The 18,125-nt window shown below is 40.6% G+C and overlaps 1 protein-coding gene across 1 annotated transcript; it reads right to left on the bottom strand.

The window, feature by feature from the left end:
• Positions 1–650: 650 nt before the first annotated feature.
• C18H5orf58 (chromosome 18 C5orf58 homolog) lies at positions 651–7,478 on the bottom strand. Its single transcript, XM_068990415.1, has 2 exons — positions 7,385–7,478; positions 651–802 (listed from the first exon to the last, which is right to left on the bottom strand). The coding sequence occupies exons 1-2, from the start codon at positions 7,476–7,478 to the stop codon at positions 651–653; spliced, it is 246 nt and encodes an 81-aa protein (XP_068846516.1).
• Positions 7,479–18,125: the final 10,647 nt, after the last annotated feature.

Below are 18,125 nucleotides of genomic sequence, written 5' to 3'. Positions count from 1 at the left end.
TGAGTTTTTAATAGGAAAGGATATAGACCAGTGCACAGAAACAGAACCAGGGCAGAGATATCTGATGAATTAGTGAAGGCCCTGAAATCTATCCCAACCATGGACTTTCAAGACACATGACCTAATAAATGATTTAGCTAGCTTGAGTTGTCTTTGACACTTGCTACCAGGAGACACCTGATTAATATAAACCCATACCATACATTTATAATTTTGGAGAAGGAAATGGCAACCCACTCCAGTATCCTTGCCTGGAAAATCTCATGGACAGAGGAGCCTGGTATGCTGCAGTCCATGGGGTCACAAAGAGTCGGGCACGACTGAGCGACTAACAGTAACACTAACTCTAACTATACCATACATTTATAATTTAGTAGCTCTCTTTCAATCTAAGCCAAATTCAAGCACAGAGGATAGGATGAGCAGTGCTCCATGACCAACTTCCTATGCAATGCTCTTGCCATTGGTGAAATAAATTAGCCATTTCTTGGAACATTAAAACAAGAGAAGCCTACAAGAGCATGAAATGATTATTTACAATTCAACACATTTTTCTTTTTTTAATTGAATATATTAGTAAACTCAATTCTCCTAGAAATGGGTTGATTCAACAATAAAAACTCACAAATTTACAACAAATAAATAAGAGATCAGATTAGAAAACTATCAGAAGCAAGGGATACATCTGGCACTTTAGACTCTTCAAAGTGGGGGCTGTTTCTTTCTGTTTCCTTTAAGTCATCCGTCTTCACAGGATGACTAAAATGTAGGGTAAGGTCACAAAGCAGTAACTGGGAGAGTTCTGTGTAAAAGAAAAAAAACATTAATAATATAAGACACTATACTGTAACACATATGTCACAGGCAACTATTATTGCTTTAAGTTGCTATTTCTAATTATTAATTTAATTTTTAAGTGATTATTGCTTAAATCACAATTTAGATGTGCCAAATTTTGACTTAGAGTCAAATTTATACATTGCAAAATAAACATGATATAGAAGCTTACTAGAAGGGCTCTTTAGCTCAAATTGTCAGATGTTTTACTACATTGCAATTTGATTTATGCAAATTTATGTATTTTTTTAAATTACTAGTTTTATCTGCAATACATGCATACAGTATAAAGAATCAAATAAAGCATGTTACAAAAAGAGCAGTTCCTATCTCCCAGAGGCAACCACTTTTGATGTTTTTGGAGCTCATTTTGTTTTTGTGGGTTTTGTGTGTGTGTGTGTTGCATTTTTGTTTATTTTGGGAGGGGTGGTATTTAACCTCCATATCTCTAAATGATATTCATGTTTTTTCTCAATTTTAGGTATTTGCTTTTGCCCACAGAAGAATAAAATATAGCTCTTTCCATTTATCACTATTCATCCAATATATTTGAGTATAATTTTTCTTAGCTCAGTATTTAATGTTTAATTTTTTTATTATACATTCTTTACAGTTGAGTCTTGTAGGACATTTCCCTTCCTGCAAGCTTCCACCTAACCACAGTTAATAATTGTTTCCTTTTTTTCATTGCTTAATTACCATGGATGTATTCCAAGTTTCCGCAGTTTGGTAAATCTCCTCCCTGTATAGTCCAGAGCTTTTACTGTTCTACTGTTGAGAGTCTCTCCTCTCCTAGAGCCTTCTCATCAGCTCTAGTTTGGACTGACGCTCTCTAGAAAGCTGTACAGTTCACATCTTGGGAATTCCCTTCACCACTATCCAATGGACTCTTTTCACCCCTCCCTTGTGTGGAGTATCTTTCTTCCAGAATCTCATGTCTCTCTGTTTTTTTTTTTTTTTTTGGTCTATTCCTTTGGTAGAATACAACCAAGGTAACTTTCTAAGGTAGGGAAATGTATATGTCTGAAAGTTTCTCTCTCTACACCAATGCTTAATAGATTGACTGGTTATAGCAATCTAGGCTGGACATCACTTTTCTTTAGATTTCCAAAGGCAGTGCTGCGCTTTCTCTTAGCTTCCAGTGTTTCTATGGGCAAATTTCATACAATTCTAATTCTTAGTCACTGTTTCTCTTTAAAAGATTTAAGAATCATTTTGTTCTTCCAGTGTTCTGAAATTTTGTAGTATTGTATTTTAATATAAGACTATTTTTATCTACTGTGCTGGGCTCATTCATTGTAAAAAAATATCCTTCAGCTCTGGAAAATTTTCTCAGATTATTTCTTTAATGAATTCCTCCTCATTCATTGTCTGTGTTCTTTCTTTCTAACACTCTACTTATAGAATGTTAGACTTCCTTGTCCATCTGTTTTTTTGCTCTACACTCAAGGGAATTTTCTTCATTTAATCTTTCAACCATTCTCTAGAGTTTATTTCTATTGTCACACTTTTAATTTTGTTCTCCAAATATTTTTATAGTATCCTATTCCTTTTTTCATAAATGTAGCATCTTCTTCTACTTCTCTGTGGATATTAATGATAGTTTCTTAGAGTTTTTAATTTTCACTTGTAATCTTTTTCTCCTCACTGATTGAATCTACTTACTGGTTCCGTCTCTGCTTTTCATATTAGATGTTTTCCTCAAACATCTTTTTTTCCATAGTTGTCTGCTCATATTTAAGACTATCGTTCCAAAAAGACAATTAGCATTTCTTTCCCGTGGCAATTATTGTGTGGTGATCTGGCTGGGTGTTTTGTTGAGGAAACTCAGTTCTGAGTATCTTTAGGTCTTTTCTCTTAGGCTTATCAGATTCCTGAAAGGAAAATCTGCCTGAGTGTATAAATCTGGCTGCCAATGTTTTGTAGCCAAGTGGGGAAAGAAAGTCAATGGGTTATGTAAGAAAGTCTTATGGATTTTCCAAGTCAATATGTAAACTTTGTCTTAAGACCCTTGTTTTTAGTACTACTATTTCCTTCAACTTGTGAGACTTTAAGTCCCAGGTCTACCAGATGTGTAACTCTGGGAAAGTCAGTTAATCCCTTTATGTCTATTTCTATATCTGTAAATGTCAACTGAACTGAAATGTCAATGGTAATATTTCCAACCTCATAAGGTTGTTACAGCAATTCAGTCCATTTATGTAGAGCTCTTGGAAGAGTATCTGAATTATGGCAGATGCTATAAGTGTTAGTTATTGACATTGATACTTCTGGGAGAAAGTGGGGGTAACAGGGTGTTTGTTTAATCTTCCATATTTACCAGAAGTCTACCTTCCTAGTCTGGCTCTATTAGTCCTTTGTATCCTCACTGCCTGCCTATCCCACAACTTTTCAGGAAAACATCGATCATATTTATTCTGTTTTACCTCGTGAAAGAATAACTGCCAAACTAGAACAGTCAATCTAGTTTGAGAAGAATCTAAAGCTTCTCTAATTGTTTTAAATAAGTGCAAGCATCTCAAAATCCATTATTCATTTAATAAATGTTGGCCAGAAGCCTATTATATAAAGGCACTGGGTTAAGTGCTAGGAATAACCTTAAGAGATGGGATAAGTAAGCAACATACAATTACAATATAGTATGATAGGTGATATGAAAAAGTAGAAGAAATGACATACTGGCTTCAAAAAAAGTTTTCCAGTGTAAGTAACTGTGACTTATAAGTAGCAGTTAACCTGCTTGACTGTGCCAAAGCCTTTGACTGTGTGGATCACAATAAACTGTGGAAAATTCTGAGAGAGATGGGAATACCAGACCACCTGACCTGCCTCTTGAGAAACCTATATGCAGGTCAGGAAGCAACAGTTAGAACCGGACATGGAACAACAGACTGGTTCCAAATAGGAAAAGGAGTACGTAAAGGATGTATACTGTCACCCTGCTTATTTAACTTATATGCAGAGTACATCATGAGAAATGCTGAGCTGTAAGAAGCACAAGCTGGAATCAAGATTGCCAGGAGAAATATCAATAACCTCAGATATGCAGATGATACCACCCTTATGGCAGAAAGTGAAGAGGAACTAAAAAGCCTCTTGATGAAAGTGAAAGAGGAGAGTGAAAAAGTTAGCTTAAAGCTCAACATTCAGAAAACTAAGATTATGGCATCTGGTCCCATCACTTCATGGCAAATAGATGGGGAAACAGTGGAAACAGTGGCAGACTTTATTTTTCTGGGCTCCAAAATCACTGCAGATGGTGATTTCAGCCATGAAATTAAAAGACACTTACTCCTTGGAAGAAAAGTTATGACCAACCTAGACAGCATATTCAAAAGCAGAGACATTACTTTGCCAACAAAGGTCTGTCTAGTCAAGGCTATGGTTTTTCCAGTAGTCATGTATGGATGTGAGAGTTGGACTGTGAAGAAAGCTGAGCGGTGAAGAACTGATGCTTTTGAACTATGGAGTTGGAGAAGACTCTTGAGAGTCCCTTGGACTGCAAGGAGATCCAACGAGTCTGTTCTAAAGGAGATCAGTCCTGGGATTTCTTTGGAAGGACTGATGCTAAAGCTGAAACTCCAGTACTTTGGGCACCTCATGCAAAGAGTTGACTCATTGGAAAAAGACTCTGATGCTGGGTGGGATTGGGGTCAGGAGGAGAAGGGGACAACAGAGGATGAGATGGCTGGATGGCATCACCAACTTGATGGACCTGAGTTTGAGTGAACTCTGGGAGTTGGTGATGGACAGGGAGGCCTGGCGTGCTGCAATTCATGGGGTCGCAAAGAGTCGAACACGATTGAGTGACTGAACTGAACTGAACCAGGTGAGGTGGAGGTGGGGAGGCAACCTGTGGAGGTAGAGTGGGCACTTCAGGAGAAGATGCATGTAATAATTAACACATAGCCACAAAAAAAGAGCAAACATGTAGATATGCAGATAGTTCAATGTGGCTGGAATCTGGAATGTGTAGGGAATGAAGAATGAGGTAACAGAAAGGAGAGGTAGGCAGGGTCTGATCTCAAGGTCTTATAGTCCATTTTAGGAGGTCTGGACTTAGTCCTGAGGACAATGATGAGCCAATGAGCATTTTTAGCAGATTTATATTTCAGAAAGGTAATCCTTGCTGTTGAGATTGCTTTTGAGAGATGATGAATTAAGCAAAGGTAACCCTATTCCTTTACATTGGACTCCTCACAGCCTCTGTTAATATGTACTGTGAATTTGTGACAGAATTATTTAGCATAAAGCCCTTCCCAAAATTATTTGATCATCAGTTCACTGATCCCATTTATAATATCTATTAACATCACCTGAGACAGCAGTATTCTTGGATCAGTCCATGAAATGCTTGGGAAATGCTTCAGTCAGTTCAGTCTCTCAGTAGTGTCTGAGTCTTTGTGGCCCCATGGACCGCAGCATGCCAGGGTTCCCTGTCCATCACCAATCCCGGAGTCTACTCAAACACATGTCCATTGAGTCGGTAATGCCATCCAACCATCTCATCCTCTGTTATCTCCTTCTCCTCCACCTTCAATCTTTTCCAGCATCAGGATCTTTTCAAATGAGTCAGTTCTTTGTATCAGGTGGCCAAAATATTGGAGTTTCAGCTTCAGCATCAGTCCTTCCAATGAATATTCAGGACTGATTTCCTTTAGGATGGACTAGTTGGATCTCCTTGTTGTCCAAGGGACTCTCAAGAGTCTTCTCCAACACCACAGTTCAAAAGCAACAATTCTTCAGTGCTCAGCTTTCTTTACAGTCTAACTCTCACATCCATACATGACTACTAGAAAACCCATAGCTTTGACTAGATGGACCTTTGTTGGCAAACTAATGTCTCTACTTTTTAATATGCTGTCTAGGTTGGTCATAGCTTTTCTTCCGAGGAGCAAGCATCTTTTAATTTCATGGCTGTAGTCACCATCTGCAGTGATTTTGGAGCCCCCCAAATAAAATCTGTCACTGTTTCCATTGTTTCCCCATCTATTTGCCATGAAGTGATGGGGCCAGATGCCATGATCTTAGTTTTCTGAATGTTGAGTTTTAAGCCAACTTTTTCACTCTCCTCTTTCACTTTCATCAAGAGTTATCTTTAGTTTTGTTTGCTTTCTGCCATAAATGTGGGAAACGCTTAGGAGAATACATGGAAAAACATAACAGGCACTCCCTACTTGGTGCCCAACTAACAGCAACTTCCCTCTTCTTCCTGGGGCACAACTTGATTGCACTTGAGGTGATCCTCTCCCCAGTTTCAGCAGTATGTTCTGACTGGTCTAAACTGGTTGTGGCAGTCCTAGTCTCCTTGGTGGTAACTGCTGTAGGATATACATGTGGTGCAAATCTGGCCAATGAAAGGAAAGGGAAAATGTGCTAGAGGGATCTGGAGAAAGGATTATTTAAGAGACACAGGCAGAGAGAATGTCTGTATATGATCATGTTTGCAGGTAATGACCATGAGAAGTGATAAACAGAGTGAACATAACAGAGCAGAAAATATGAAAACCTAACACCTGATGAACCTTTAAAACCCTGAATTAACTTTAGGGTTGCCCAACCTTGAATCTTATTATTGTTTCTTTATTGCATAATCAGTGTTAAATTGGTATTTTGTTACTTGTAGAAAGGTCTTTTAACTGACACAGAGGCTGTCTTCATATATCAAGAGTTGTCATAAGAATAACTACATATTAAGTGATTTTCATGGTTAGAAAAATGACCAATGGGTAAAAGGAACAGGGAAAATATTTCAGCTAGTCCATGATGAGACACTGTGTAATACAGAATAGACTGGTAACAGAGAGAGTTTTCCAACACGGAGAGAGTTTTTCTCAACACAGGAAATGTCTGGTCAAGAATAGATGAAATATTCAATCACAGAAATTCTACATGCCTGGAATAAAATTACAGAATATGTCTGTAAGGTGAGTGACTAAATATCATGATCTATAAGGTCTAATCCTACTAGAATCATCAATTCACACAATCAAGCAAACTGACAAGTTTTGACTTAGAAGGAACTTTAGAGACTCAGTAATGATTAGTGGATAAAGATACTGAATTTTGCAGACTGTGACATCACTGTGTAATAGTTTGTTGAAGGGAAGGATGAGGAGTAAATTTAAAGGGGTTAGTTAGACACCATAAGGTTTCTATAAGGAGGAGAATGGGACCACTGAGGATGAGATGGTTGGATGGCATCACCAACTCCATGGACATGAGTTTGAGCAAGCTCCAGGAGTTGGTGATGGACAGGGAAGGCTGGCATGCTGCAGTCCATGGAGTTGCAGAGTCGGACACGACTGAGTGACTGAACTGAAGCTTTTTATAAAATGTTGGGGATGAAAATTCAAGTCTGCTATCTTTCAGGTCAATGCTCAAACATAATGCATCTTCAGAGTTCATACTACATTGTAAACATGGCTTAAGAAATAGAGAAATCCTAATGAATAGGCAAAATTCAGTTACACCCAGCAGAAGCACAAATTGACTACTTTTTATAACAATGAGTTGCAAACATTTTAATTCAGTGATTACTACTTACCATTCAATTTCTTTAGCTCCAAAGAAATTGTGTTAATGTTTTTAATTATGGCTTCCCCATTTAGTTTACCGTCAGTAACATTATTCTTAATCATCTGGTTCGAAAAGAGAAACAATGTACAAATCAGAAGTATGTATGTATACTTTAAAAACACATGAAAAGATGCTCAACATCACTCATTATCAGAGAAATGCAAATCAAAACCACAATGAGGTACCATTTCACACCAGTTAGAATGGCTGTGATCCAAAAGTCTATAAGCAATAAATGCTGGAGAGGGTGTGGAGAAAAGGGAACGCTCTTACATTGTTGGTGGGAATGCAAACTAGTACAGCCACTATGGAGAACAGTGTGGGGATTCCTTAAAAAACTGGAAGTAGAACTGCCATATGACCCAGCAATCCCACTGCTGGGCATACACACCGAGGAAACCAGAATTGAAAGAGACACGTGTACCCCAATGTTCATCGCAGCACTGTTTATAATAGCCAGGATATGGAAGCAACCTAGATGTCCATCAGCAGATGAATGGATAAGAAAGCTGTGTTACATATACACAATGGAGTATTACTCAGCCATTAAAAAGAATACATTTGAATCAATTCTAATGAGGTAGATGAAACCGGAGCCCATCATACAGAGTGAAGTAAGCCAGAAAGAAAAACACCAATACAGTATACTAACGCATATATACGGAATTTAGAAAGATGGTAATGATAACCCTGTATGCGAGACAGCAAAAGAGACACAGATGTATAGAAGAGTCTTTTGGACTCTGGGAGAGGGAGAGGGTGGGATGATTTGGGAGAATGGCATTGAAAAATGTATAATACCATATAAGAAACAAACCGCCAGTCTAGGTTCGATGCAGCATACAGGATGCTTGGGGCTGGTGCACTGGGATGACCCAGAGGGATGGTATGGGGAAGGAGGAGGGAGGGGGGTTCAGGATTGGGAACACGTGTACACCCGTGGCAGATTCACATTGATGTATGGCAAAACCAATACAGTATTGTAAAGTAAAATAAAATAATAATAAATAAATAAATAAAATAAAAATACTCAAATTTTCAGCACTTCTGGAAGAAGAAAATCTGTTATTACTAAAATTTTAGTGAAATTATAGTTTCTTTAAATGGTTAGAATTCTCACACAGGAAGTCATCAACTTGTTACTATTTTTCCAACTGAAAACACCTCTAACCAGAATTCTTAGGATGAGGCTGCTTCTTTAATCAAACCATATCCATACAATGGAGCCCTTACAATGGAAATACAGATGTCCCCATTTCAGAATTCCTCAGAACTTGTAAAACTACCTTGTGTCTGGGTGCTCAGTTGCTTCAGTCCTTTCTGATCTTTGCCCTTCTATGTACTGTATCCTCGGAGAAGGCGATGGCACCCCACCCCAGCACCCTTGCCTGGAAAATCCCATGGACGGAGGAGCCTGGAAGGCTGCAGTCCATGGGGTTGCTAAGAGTCGGACACTACTGAGCGACTTCACTTTCACTTTTCACTTTCATGCATTGGAGAAGAAAATGGCAACCCACTCCAGTGTTCTTGCCTGGAGAATCCCAGGGATGGGGGAGCCTGGTGGGCTGCTGTCTATGGGGTCGCACAGGGTTGGACACGACTGAAGCGACTTAGCAGCAGCAGCAGCAGTACTGTATCCTACCAGGCTCCTCTGTCCATCAAATTCTCCAGGTAAGGATACTGGAGTGGGTTGCCATGCCCTCCAGAGATCCAACCTGGGTCTCCGGCATTGCAGAAGGATTCTTTACTGCTGAAACACTGGGGAAGCCCATAACTTCCTTACAATTTAGCAATCTCATAATATCTTCTCTACTTTTATTTATGTAAGCATCATTTTCTAACTTATGCTTGAATGACAGGGTCCATATATGATTTATTTAAGTACATATTAAAGCATAAAATAAGACACAGTTATAATTCCTTGACTAAGAAGATGGCAACATGGACACTTCTACTTTAGCTTTGGGAGTTAGGGCAATGCATATTTTAATTCAGCTGAGATACATTAATCAACAGATTACTCCTTTATAGTACAAAACATATGTTTAGTCAGTTGTGTCAGATATAAACATATGGAGATGTTTCTAGGTCATTCACTAGAAATTAACCTTAGTCATTCAAGTATCTCAAAATAGCTTGAATAAACCACAATTAGTGCACACAAATTCAGAAATACAGAATATGGGAAGTTATGCCTTATGCAGCTTGTCCAAAAAAAAGAGAGAACAAACTAACCTTGGAATCAATTCTTCGACTCTGCCTTTTCCTGAGTCAAGGAAATTTATCCTATTTCACTCACTTCAGAGCCACTGTAAAAGAAATAAATTGTTTGCTCTCCAGACAATGAATAAAATACACTTTGCATCCGCCTACAAGCCCCTAGGTGCTCAAAATCGAATGGCCGCTATCTTACTTGGGTATAGCAAAGCCAGATACACGGGTCTGTGGAGAAAGTAAAGATGATAAAAAGCAAAGGAGGTGGGTTGGGGATGGTGGAGTTCAAGAACTTTAAAGAAATGAATGCAAAAATAGAAGTAAAAACCCTGAGGTAAGTAGAAACTAAATGGAAGGAGAAATGCCCAAGAAAGTTGACCCCACTCTGGGTTCCAGTTATCCAGGACCCTCAGGTGTCCATAGGTAGGTGGGGTCAAAGGGAAGCATGGCAAGGGGATAGGCCCCTTTGGACTAGATCGAGGCCAGAGCTGGCCAACCCTTCTCCAGGAAGCTCCCACAGGCCATCACCCTGAGACTGGAGAGGCCTGCCAAGCGGCGCTTCTCCAGGAGGTGGGAAGTGGAGACCAGGATCGGGGCCCAATAGCACTGGAGCGCTGCATACCATAGACTGAAGGCATGAATGCAAGTAAGGCCCTATCCCGGGACCAAAGGCCAGGAGGCCAGGCCGTCCCCGTAAAGGGGGATCATTATCGTCTTCCCATTCTAAAAGCCACGCCCTCCTTCTAGTCTGACGCCCGGGAGGAGCCTCAGGTCTGGGGCCACAGTCTAGGGTCTGAAGATGGCGCCTGTGGCAGCCTCGAAGATTCCACAGCCCTCCGCTCCCAAACCAGATCGGAACAAAGCGAAACAGACTCAACGCGCCCGGACCCACCCAGCCAACCATCCCTTATTGACTCAACACACGACCGTGCCTGTGAGGAAAGAGGGCTCTTGGGAGCCACAGGCTGAGAGACCTTGCGAACTGCACTGGGTCCAGGCTGAAGATGAAACTTGAGGCAGCCTGGACAGGTCAAGTCTTCCACCTACACCACACAGACCACAGATGGATTAGGATTCTTTAAAACCCAGTAACCCAGGCCAGCCCACAACCCGGACCTTGTGGGGACGCACCAATTTCTCCCTGTTAAGTGGAGAGAGCGAGAGTTGGGCCGAGGAAGTGAGATTGGGCTTCCTGATTGGTCAGTGTCTTTTCCTGGTGCATCCTGGGAGTTGTAGTCCCAGGCGAGGCCCCTGCAGAGAAAGTTCTGGTTGCATGGCAGGAAGTGACTAGCATTACTGTGTGGGCAGAGGAGGACAGTGAGAAGGCATTTTGCCGACTGTTGTGCCAGGCGCTGGGCTAGGTGCTTTTCAGCTCTTATTTACCTTTAATTTTCACAGAATAGGAGTGTGGTTAAGGTCAGACTCTGGACTGAAACTTCTTGGGTTTAAATTCTACTCCAGTGCTGGTATAGCTATAGATGTCCTCAGCTATCATATGAAGATAATAATGCCTACTGTCCGTCTTCTTTTGAGAGTTAAGTGAGATAATGCATCGCATTGGGCTTGGCAGATGATGTGCTCCATAAATGTTAGCTATTATCACTCTTATAAATCTGTACAGATGACCTGAGAGGTATACACTGGTCTCTTGCCAAGTAGAGAAGTTGGAATTCAAGCCATCTCTGCTGGATTCCGAGAGGATTTTCTGGCACCATTGCCTTTGAGTGACTCAAAGATTTTTCTTGGTGCCCTCAGGAATTGCCTTAGACTTGATGAACTTCAGATTCAGATTCTACACAAGTCCACCTTCTCTAAAGCTTCCTTATTTGCACTTAGCAGCCTCTTGAACCAGTGGGTTCCCAACAACTTGCAACACACAGTCTGTTTTGATTTTATATCCGACCTGGTGGCTCAGATGGTAAACCATCTGCCTGCAATGCAGGACACCTGGATTTGATTCCTGGGTCAGGCAGATCCCCTGCAGAAGACGATGGCTACCTATTCCTGTATTCTTGCCTGGAGAATTCCATAGACAGAGGAACATGGTGGGCTACATTCCTTGGGGGTCACAAAGAATAGGACAGGACTGTGCAATGAACACTTTAGTTTTTCACCACCTTCATTTTAACACCAGAATTTGTTGTCTGGTGCAGAGTTAGATGAGGAAGGGCATAGAAGGGCTGAGCTTCTGAGCTTCAGTCCTAAGGAGAGGTAGCTATGCGATCTTGGAAAAGAGTAACTTATTTTCTCTGAATCTCAGTTTCCTCATCTGTTTCCTTGTGAGAGAGATGGCCCCAATCAGTTTTTCTAAATATCACTCCTTATTGGCCTGCTGTTACAATTGCTTGCCCTAGCTGTGTAACACCTCTTTTATTACTTTAATATTTTAAATTTACTTTCATTGACATTTAAATTACTTAATTTTTTAATATCATGGAGTTTATTATGATAATTTAGTCTGGAGTAAAAGTTAAGCAGAGGAAATAGGAAAAATGAAGACCGTATAAATAAAACAATCATCTAGACCTTTTCCTTCTTGATGACCTGAATCCTGAAACCTGATCTGTTTGTTAAAATGTGTTAGTATTAGAGAAATATTAAAGCTAGTCCAGTACAAACTGAGACTTTCTTCTTGATGTAGTCAGAACTGAAAGAGTTGGATGGGGAATAAATAACAGTGTGATTACACATTGTTTAATGCCTCTGTACCATATGAAACAGCTCTCAGATCCTTAGTAGTATATGTCCCACACATTACTGAACATATTAGCTGCTGTCCAACATACCATCCATCCCTGAAGACTTCTCCATTCCGTGGAATCTAAAAAAAGAAAGCAAACAAATGTATGTAACAAGACAGCAACAGACTCACAGATACGAAGAACAAACTAGTGGTTACTAGTGGGAAAAGGGCAGAGGGGTGGGGCAAAATAGGGGTATGGGATTAAGAGATACAGACTACTATTCACAAAATAAATAAGCGACAAGAACACAGCACGGAGAAATATAGCCATTACTTTGTAATAATTTTAAGTAGAGTACAATCTGTAACAATACTGAATCCTATGTTGTACATCTGAAACTAATATAATATTGTAAATCAACTACACTTCAACTATATTAAAGAAAAAAAGACTTCATACTCAACTTGCTATGCTGCTGCTGTTGCTAGGTCACTTCGTCATGTCCGACTCTGTGCGACCCCATAGATGACAGCCCACCAGGCTCCCCCGACCCTGGGATTCTCCAGGCAAGAACACTGGAGTGGGTGGCCATTTCCTTCTCCAATGCGTGAAAGTGAAAAGTGAAAGTGAAGTCGTTCAGTTGTGTCGGACTCTTCGCGACACCATGGACTGTAGCCCACCAGGCTCCTCCATCCATGGGATTTTTCAGGCAAGTGTACTGGAGTGGGGTGCCATTGCCTTCTCCTCAACTTGCTATGGGTATCTTCAAAACTTAATCCTGGAAGGCCTTTTCCAGAATTAACCCTACCCAGTTCTGCAATTTCAAACTCTCTGCCAGTGCTTCCCTAACTCACCATTTTAACTGTGGACACTTGCTAGTGTCAGAGTCTTGCATTTTCTTATTTCCGATATGTGTGCTGAGAATTTTTAGATCTATTTCTCCAAGTGGTGAAAAGGGGGACAAAGAGGCAGAGAAGCTCAGAAAATAAACATTCCTTTAGAGGCTCCCCAGGTGGCGCTAGTGGTAAAGAATCCATCTGCCAATGCCGGAGACATAAGAGACTCAGGTTTGATCCCTGGGTGAGGAAGATCCCCTGGAGGAGGGGCTGGAAACACGCCCCAGTATTCTTGCCTGGAGAATCCCATCGACAGAGGAGCCTGGCAGGCTACAGTCCGTGGGGTCTCAAAGAGTCAGACATGACTGAAGCAACTTAGCACATTGTTAGAAGCTTTCATCTTCTGGAACTCTCTCAGGAAGCTGTTATCACCCTGAAGAGAAGTCACTCAGTCGTATCCAACTCTTTGTGACCCTGTGGACTGTAGCCTACCAAGCTCCTCTGTCCATGGGATTCTCCAGGCAAGAATACTGGAGTGGGTTGCCATTTCCTTCCTGATTGTATAGAAAGTGAAGCTTGAGCTTAGTGCATGCTCAGGGGCCATAAGAATCAAATTTAGTCTCAAGCACAGATCCTGTCTGTGAGATTCCAGAACCTTCTGTGCTTTTCGCTGAACCAAATTGTTTCCCAGACCAGGATACCATCTCTTGATACATGATGTAAACAAATACGTCATAGATCCATAATGTCATGGGCTTCACAGATCACTGAATGTGAACACACACACACACACAAATGCACACAGAAACATATAAATATGGAGTGACCTCTGAATGAGGGACATTAATAAAACAAAAATAACTTACACTAATCTATACAAGCAGAGATAATTCAACATCAAAAAGGAAAGAAGAAAAGGAAGGAAGATCATAATAATTTCAGGATAAAACTACCTTAACAAATATCTTCCTGGATGTGTCTTTTTGCCTCTCCTTAATTGATGCAGGTTAATGAAAACTTCACCTCAGACCTGCATGAATTCAGATGTGTGTTTGGAAACTCCACAAAGACAACAGCAAGAGAAAAGAAGGTGTTTACGAGAAGGAGGGTGAAAAACATAGGCAGGCTGAGATAGCATTAAGGCTGACAATGATGAAAATCAAGGAGCGATGGGGGCTGGTGCTGAGTAGGATGTGGTGTCTCTGGGGCCCCATTGTCCCAAACACACTGAATCCACTCATCCACAGGGGGCAGTACGTGTTTGCACTACCTGCTTCAGCTCAGACACCTGTGGACTAGGATTCTGTTCACAGGACTTTCAATTAAATTTAAAGACCTTCTACCCATCATAGTGTTGATCACTTCTTATGAGTAGATTCAAACTTGGGGAAAGATCATCATTAAACTTTTTATTTAAAAAAAGAATTAGCTTTATGTTTCTTTTAAATTAATGTTAAAAAAGGAAAAAAAGATATCTGGACTCAGAAAAAGATAGACTGCAGTAATATATTTTCCTCCACAAAAATGTCTTGGAACAATGATGACTACCTACTGATGTGCTTTTCCTCCTCAAGTAGCTAGAGATTCTCCACCACCCCCCCCCCCCCCCCCGCCGCGCCCTTATAACATAAAACTTTAAAAGCATGATCTGCTGCTTAAGGCTTGAGACCATTATAGGTCAGGCCCTAAAATAAATCTATCTTCCTTAATAAGTCTGTAGATCCAACATTTACTGAAACCCAACACAGGTTGCTGTTGTTTGCTATTGTTAATCAAATAAGGGAGATTAAAAAGCTGGCAAATTCCTCCATCAAGAGAAGAGCTGTTATAGAACAAGGTGATTAAGCATTTTATGGAGCCGGGTGTGAGTGCCTCAGTTAGTTTTATTACAAATTCTTGACATAAAGCCTTCATTTCTAGGAAAACAAATTGAGTAAATTATCTCCTGTCTTCCCCTTGCTCTCAGAGCTCCCATTCCCATCCTCCCCCTGTTCACTGTAAATTACAAGTGCTGGTCTCTGATCTGAGGGCTGACTCCCTGCTGGAGCATCAGCTCCTTTCTGAATATTGTTTTACACAACTCCTGTGTACGCAGATGTGGCAGGCTCAGATCCTTACCCGAGGAGCGTGGCCAGTGTCCAAAAGATCAAGGACATTCCCGTGCATTAGAAGAGCCAATGCTTTCCTCGAGGCCAATCAAATTAAGGAAGGAAGACAGTGCGTGGCTTCTGCCTCTGGTGGCCTAAAGTGGAGATAGGCGTTCCTGCCTTCTGTCTTCCATAAGCAGCTGAGGTTACACTGCACACAGTCATTTTCTTTTCTCTGAAAGAAATACTTCCAAACTTTAGAAAGAAGTTATTGGGATATGTGTGTTCATATTGGAGAAGGGCATGGCAACCCACTCCCGTATTCTTGCCTGAAGAATCCCACGGAGAGTCTGACAGGCTATAGTCCATGGGGTTGCAGAGTCGGACACGACTGAAGTGACTTAGCACATGTGTATGTATAGCTGATTCACACTGGTATAGCAGCAGCCAACACAACCTTGTAAAGCAATTATATTCCAACAAAGAAATATATATATATTTATAGCTGAATCACTTTGCTGCATACCAGGAAGAAGTTATTAACAAAATACACATAGCTCACTGCATTAACTAAAATATTTTGATTTCTAATTAAGAAATTATTTTATGTAAAAATCCTGCTGTCTGTGACAGCAGAAATGGACCTGGAGGATGTTATACTCAGTGAAATGAGCATAATTCATCTTTTAGACAGAGGAAGATGAATACGATATGCTCTCAAGTATACATGGAATCTAATGGAATGTAGAATGGTGAATACCAGAGGCTGAGTGGTGGGGAAAATGGGAAGACTTGGTCAAGAGGTACAAGTTTTAAGTTCCAGGGACCCAGTGTACAGCATTGTGACTATAGCTGAGCAATAATACCACGTTGTGTTCTTGAAAGAGAGTGGAGCTTTCATGCTCTCCCCATCACAACAACAAAATGGTCATCATGGGAACTGAAGAATGAGCTAACTAGCCTGATTGTGGTAAACATTTCCCAATATATCAGTGCAGTTCAGTGGCTCAGTCGTGTCTGACTCTTTGCGACCTCATGAATCGCAGCACGCCAGGCCTCCTTGTCCATCACCAACTCCTAGAGTTCACTCAAACTCACATCCATCAAGTCGGTGATGCAATCCAGCCATCTCATCCTCTGTGGTCCCCTTCTCCTCCTGCCCCCAATTCACAATATATACATGTATCAAATATCACACTGTACACTTTAAACTTACATAATGTTATATGCAACTATATTTCAATTAAGCTGGGGAAAAAAGAAATTAAAGTTCTGTGCCAACATTTTCCTCTGAAATAGGCAGTTATCCAAATAGAGTTGCCAATAAAATATGGGACATCCAGTTACATTTGAATTTCAGTTAAACAATTTCAGATAATTTTATTATTGTAAGTATGTCCTGAATATTGTTTGGCAGATAATTATATTAAAAATTTATGTAATAATGAAATTTAACTTGGAATTATGCACTTTTATTTGTTAAATCTGGCAACGTTATGCCCCAAACACTTCAACCTTGAAAAGCAAAGCAAACAGTCTGCAGGACTATAGATTCAGTAGGTATGGAAGCCAAGAAAATACTGAGGCTTTCCAACTTGATGTCTAAAATTAAAAAATGCATACACTTACTGTGCCAGAGCTTGGCTGCTTCTTCCCTTCAACATTCTTACAATGCAAGAAAGAGGCTGGGTTTTTGAGAAAGCAGATGGACAAAAGCTGTCAATATTCAACACGGTGCTATTTTTGCAAGCATAACAGTTGCTTGCTATGCCTGTTTGCCTGAAAACTCTTTGCACTTGGCTTTTTAGGAAATGCCTTCATCCAGCAAAGGCATATTCATGACACACGTTGTATTTATTTTCAGAGATCCGCCAATCAGAGGAAACCTTCTCTGTCCTTAAATAAGATGTTTCTAATTCTATCATGTCAGCTCTCCGTCTCCCAACAATACTTCCGTTGTTTATTAAAAACATAGATCCTGATCAGATGTTTCTCCCTCTAGGCATTGCCCCCAACTCCCACACCTCACCCTCATCAGCCAGCCAAGAAATGACAGATGAGCGCCTTTATGAAAACAAAAACAAAAACAAAAACATTATGTTCATGAAGTCAACGACAATAGAATCTAAGTGCATACTCACATTTTAAATGAAAAAATATGCATGTGAAATATCAGTAACTTCAGACAGGCAGATGACACCACCCTTATGGCAGAAAGTGAAGAGAAATTAAAGAGCCTCTTGATGAAGGCGAAAGAGGAGAGTTAAAAAGCTTGCTTAAAACTGAACATTCAAAAAACGAAGATCATGGCATCCAGTCCAATGACTTCATGGCAAATAGATGGGACCACAATGGAAACAGTGACAGATTTTATTTTCTTGGGCTCCAAAATCATTGTGGATGGTGACAGCTGCCATGAAATTGAAAGACACTTGCTCATTGATCTATGGAAGGCGTGGTTACTAATGCTGTCATTTATTTGAAGGCCCTTTCAAGTGAAGCATTTGAGAGACTTCCGACTTTTAACAAGTCCACATGGCGCCATTACAAGAGCACAGCTGAAGCTGACGATTGGAGCAGTCCCAGCAGTGAGCCCAGGGACGCTTCCAAATACAAGGCAAAGCAGGACAAGATGAAGGCTCACAGAACTTTGTGAAGAGCTGAATGCTTCTGTCCTCTCCGTGAAGAAAAGATGCCTTCTGCAAGTCACCCAGAAAGAGCGCCTTTCCTCCACCAGCTCTGAATGTGGCGCTATCGATGATCCAGTGCTTGGATGCCTATTTATCTCCATAAAAGCTGGACCTCCTCCGCAGAAGTTTCCTGTAGTTACTTCATATCTGCCACTAAAGTAGTGACCTGAGTCATTTTTCATAGGACATTGCTGCAGT

This window comes from Capricornis sumatraensis, chromosome 18 (genome assembly GCF_032405125.1).
Source record: "Capricornis sumatraensis isolate serow.1 chromosome 18, serow.2, whole genome shotgun sequence".
NCBI classification, from domain to species: Eukaryota; Metazoa; Chordata; class Mammalia; order Artiodactyla; family Bovidae; genus Capricornis; species Capricornis sumatraensis.
Note: the sequence above shows the minus strand (reverse complement) of the source record. Positions and strands in the feature narration are given on the sequence as shown.

Coding starts and splice junctions, on each gene's coding strand:
- C18H5orf58 (XM_068990415.1), bottom strand. CDS start 7,478: ATGATTAAGAATAATGTTACTGACGGTAAACTAAATGGGGAAGCCATA. Junction 803..7,384: donor GGAGCTAAAGAAATTGAATG/GTAAGTAGTAAT, acceptor TCTTTTACACAG/AACTCTCCCAGTTACTGCTT.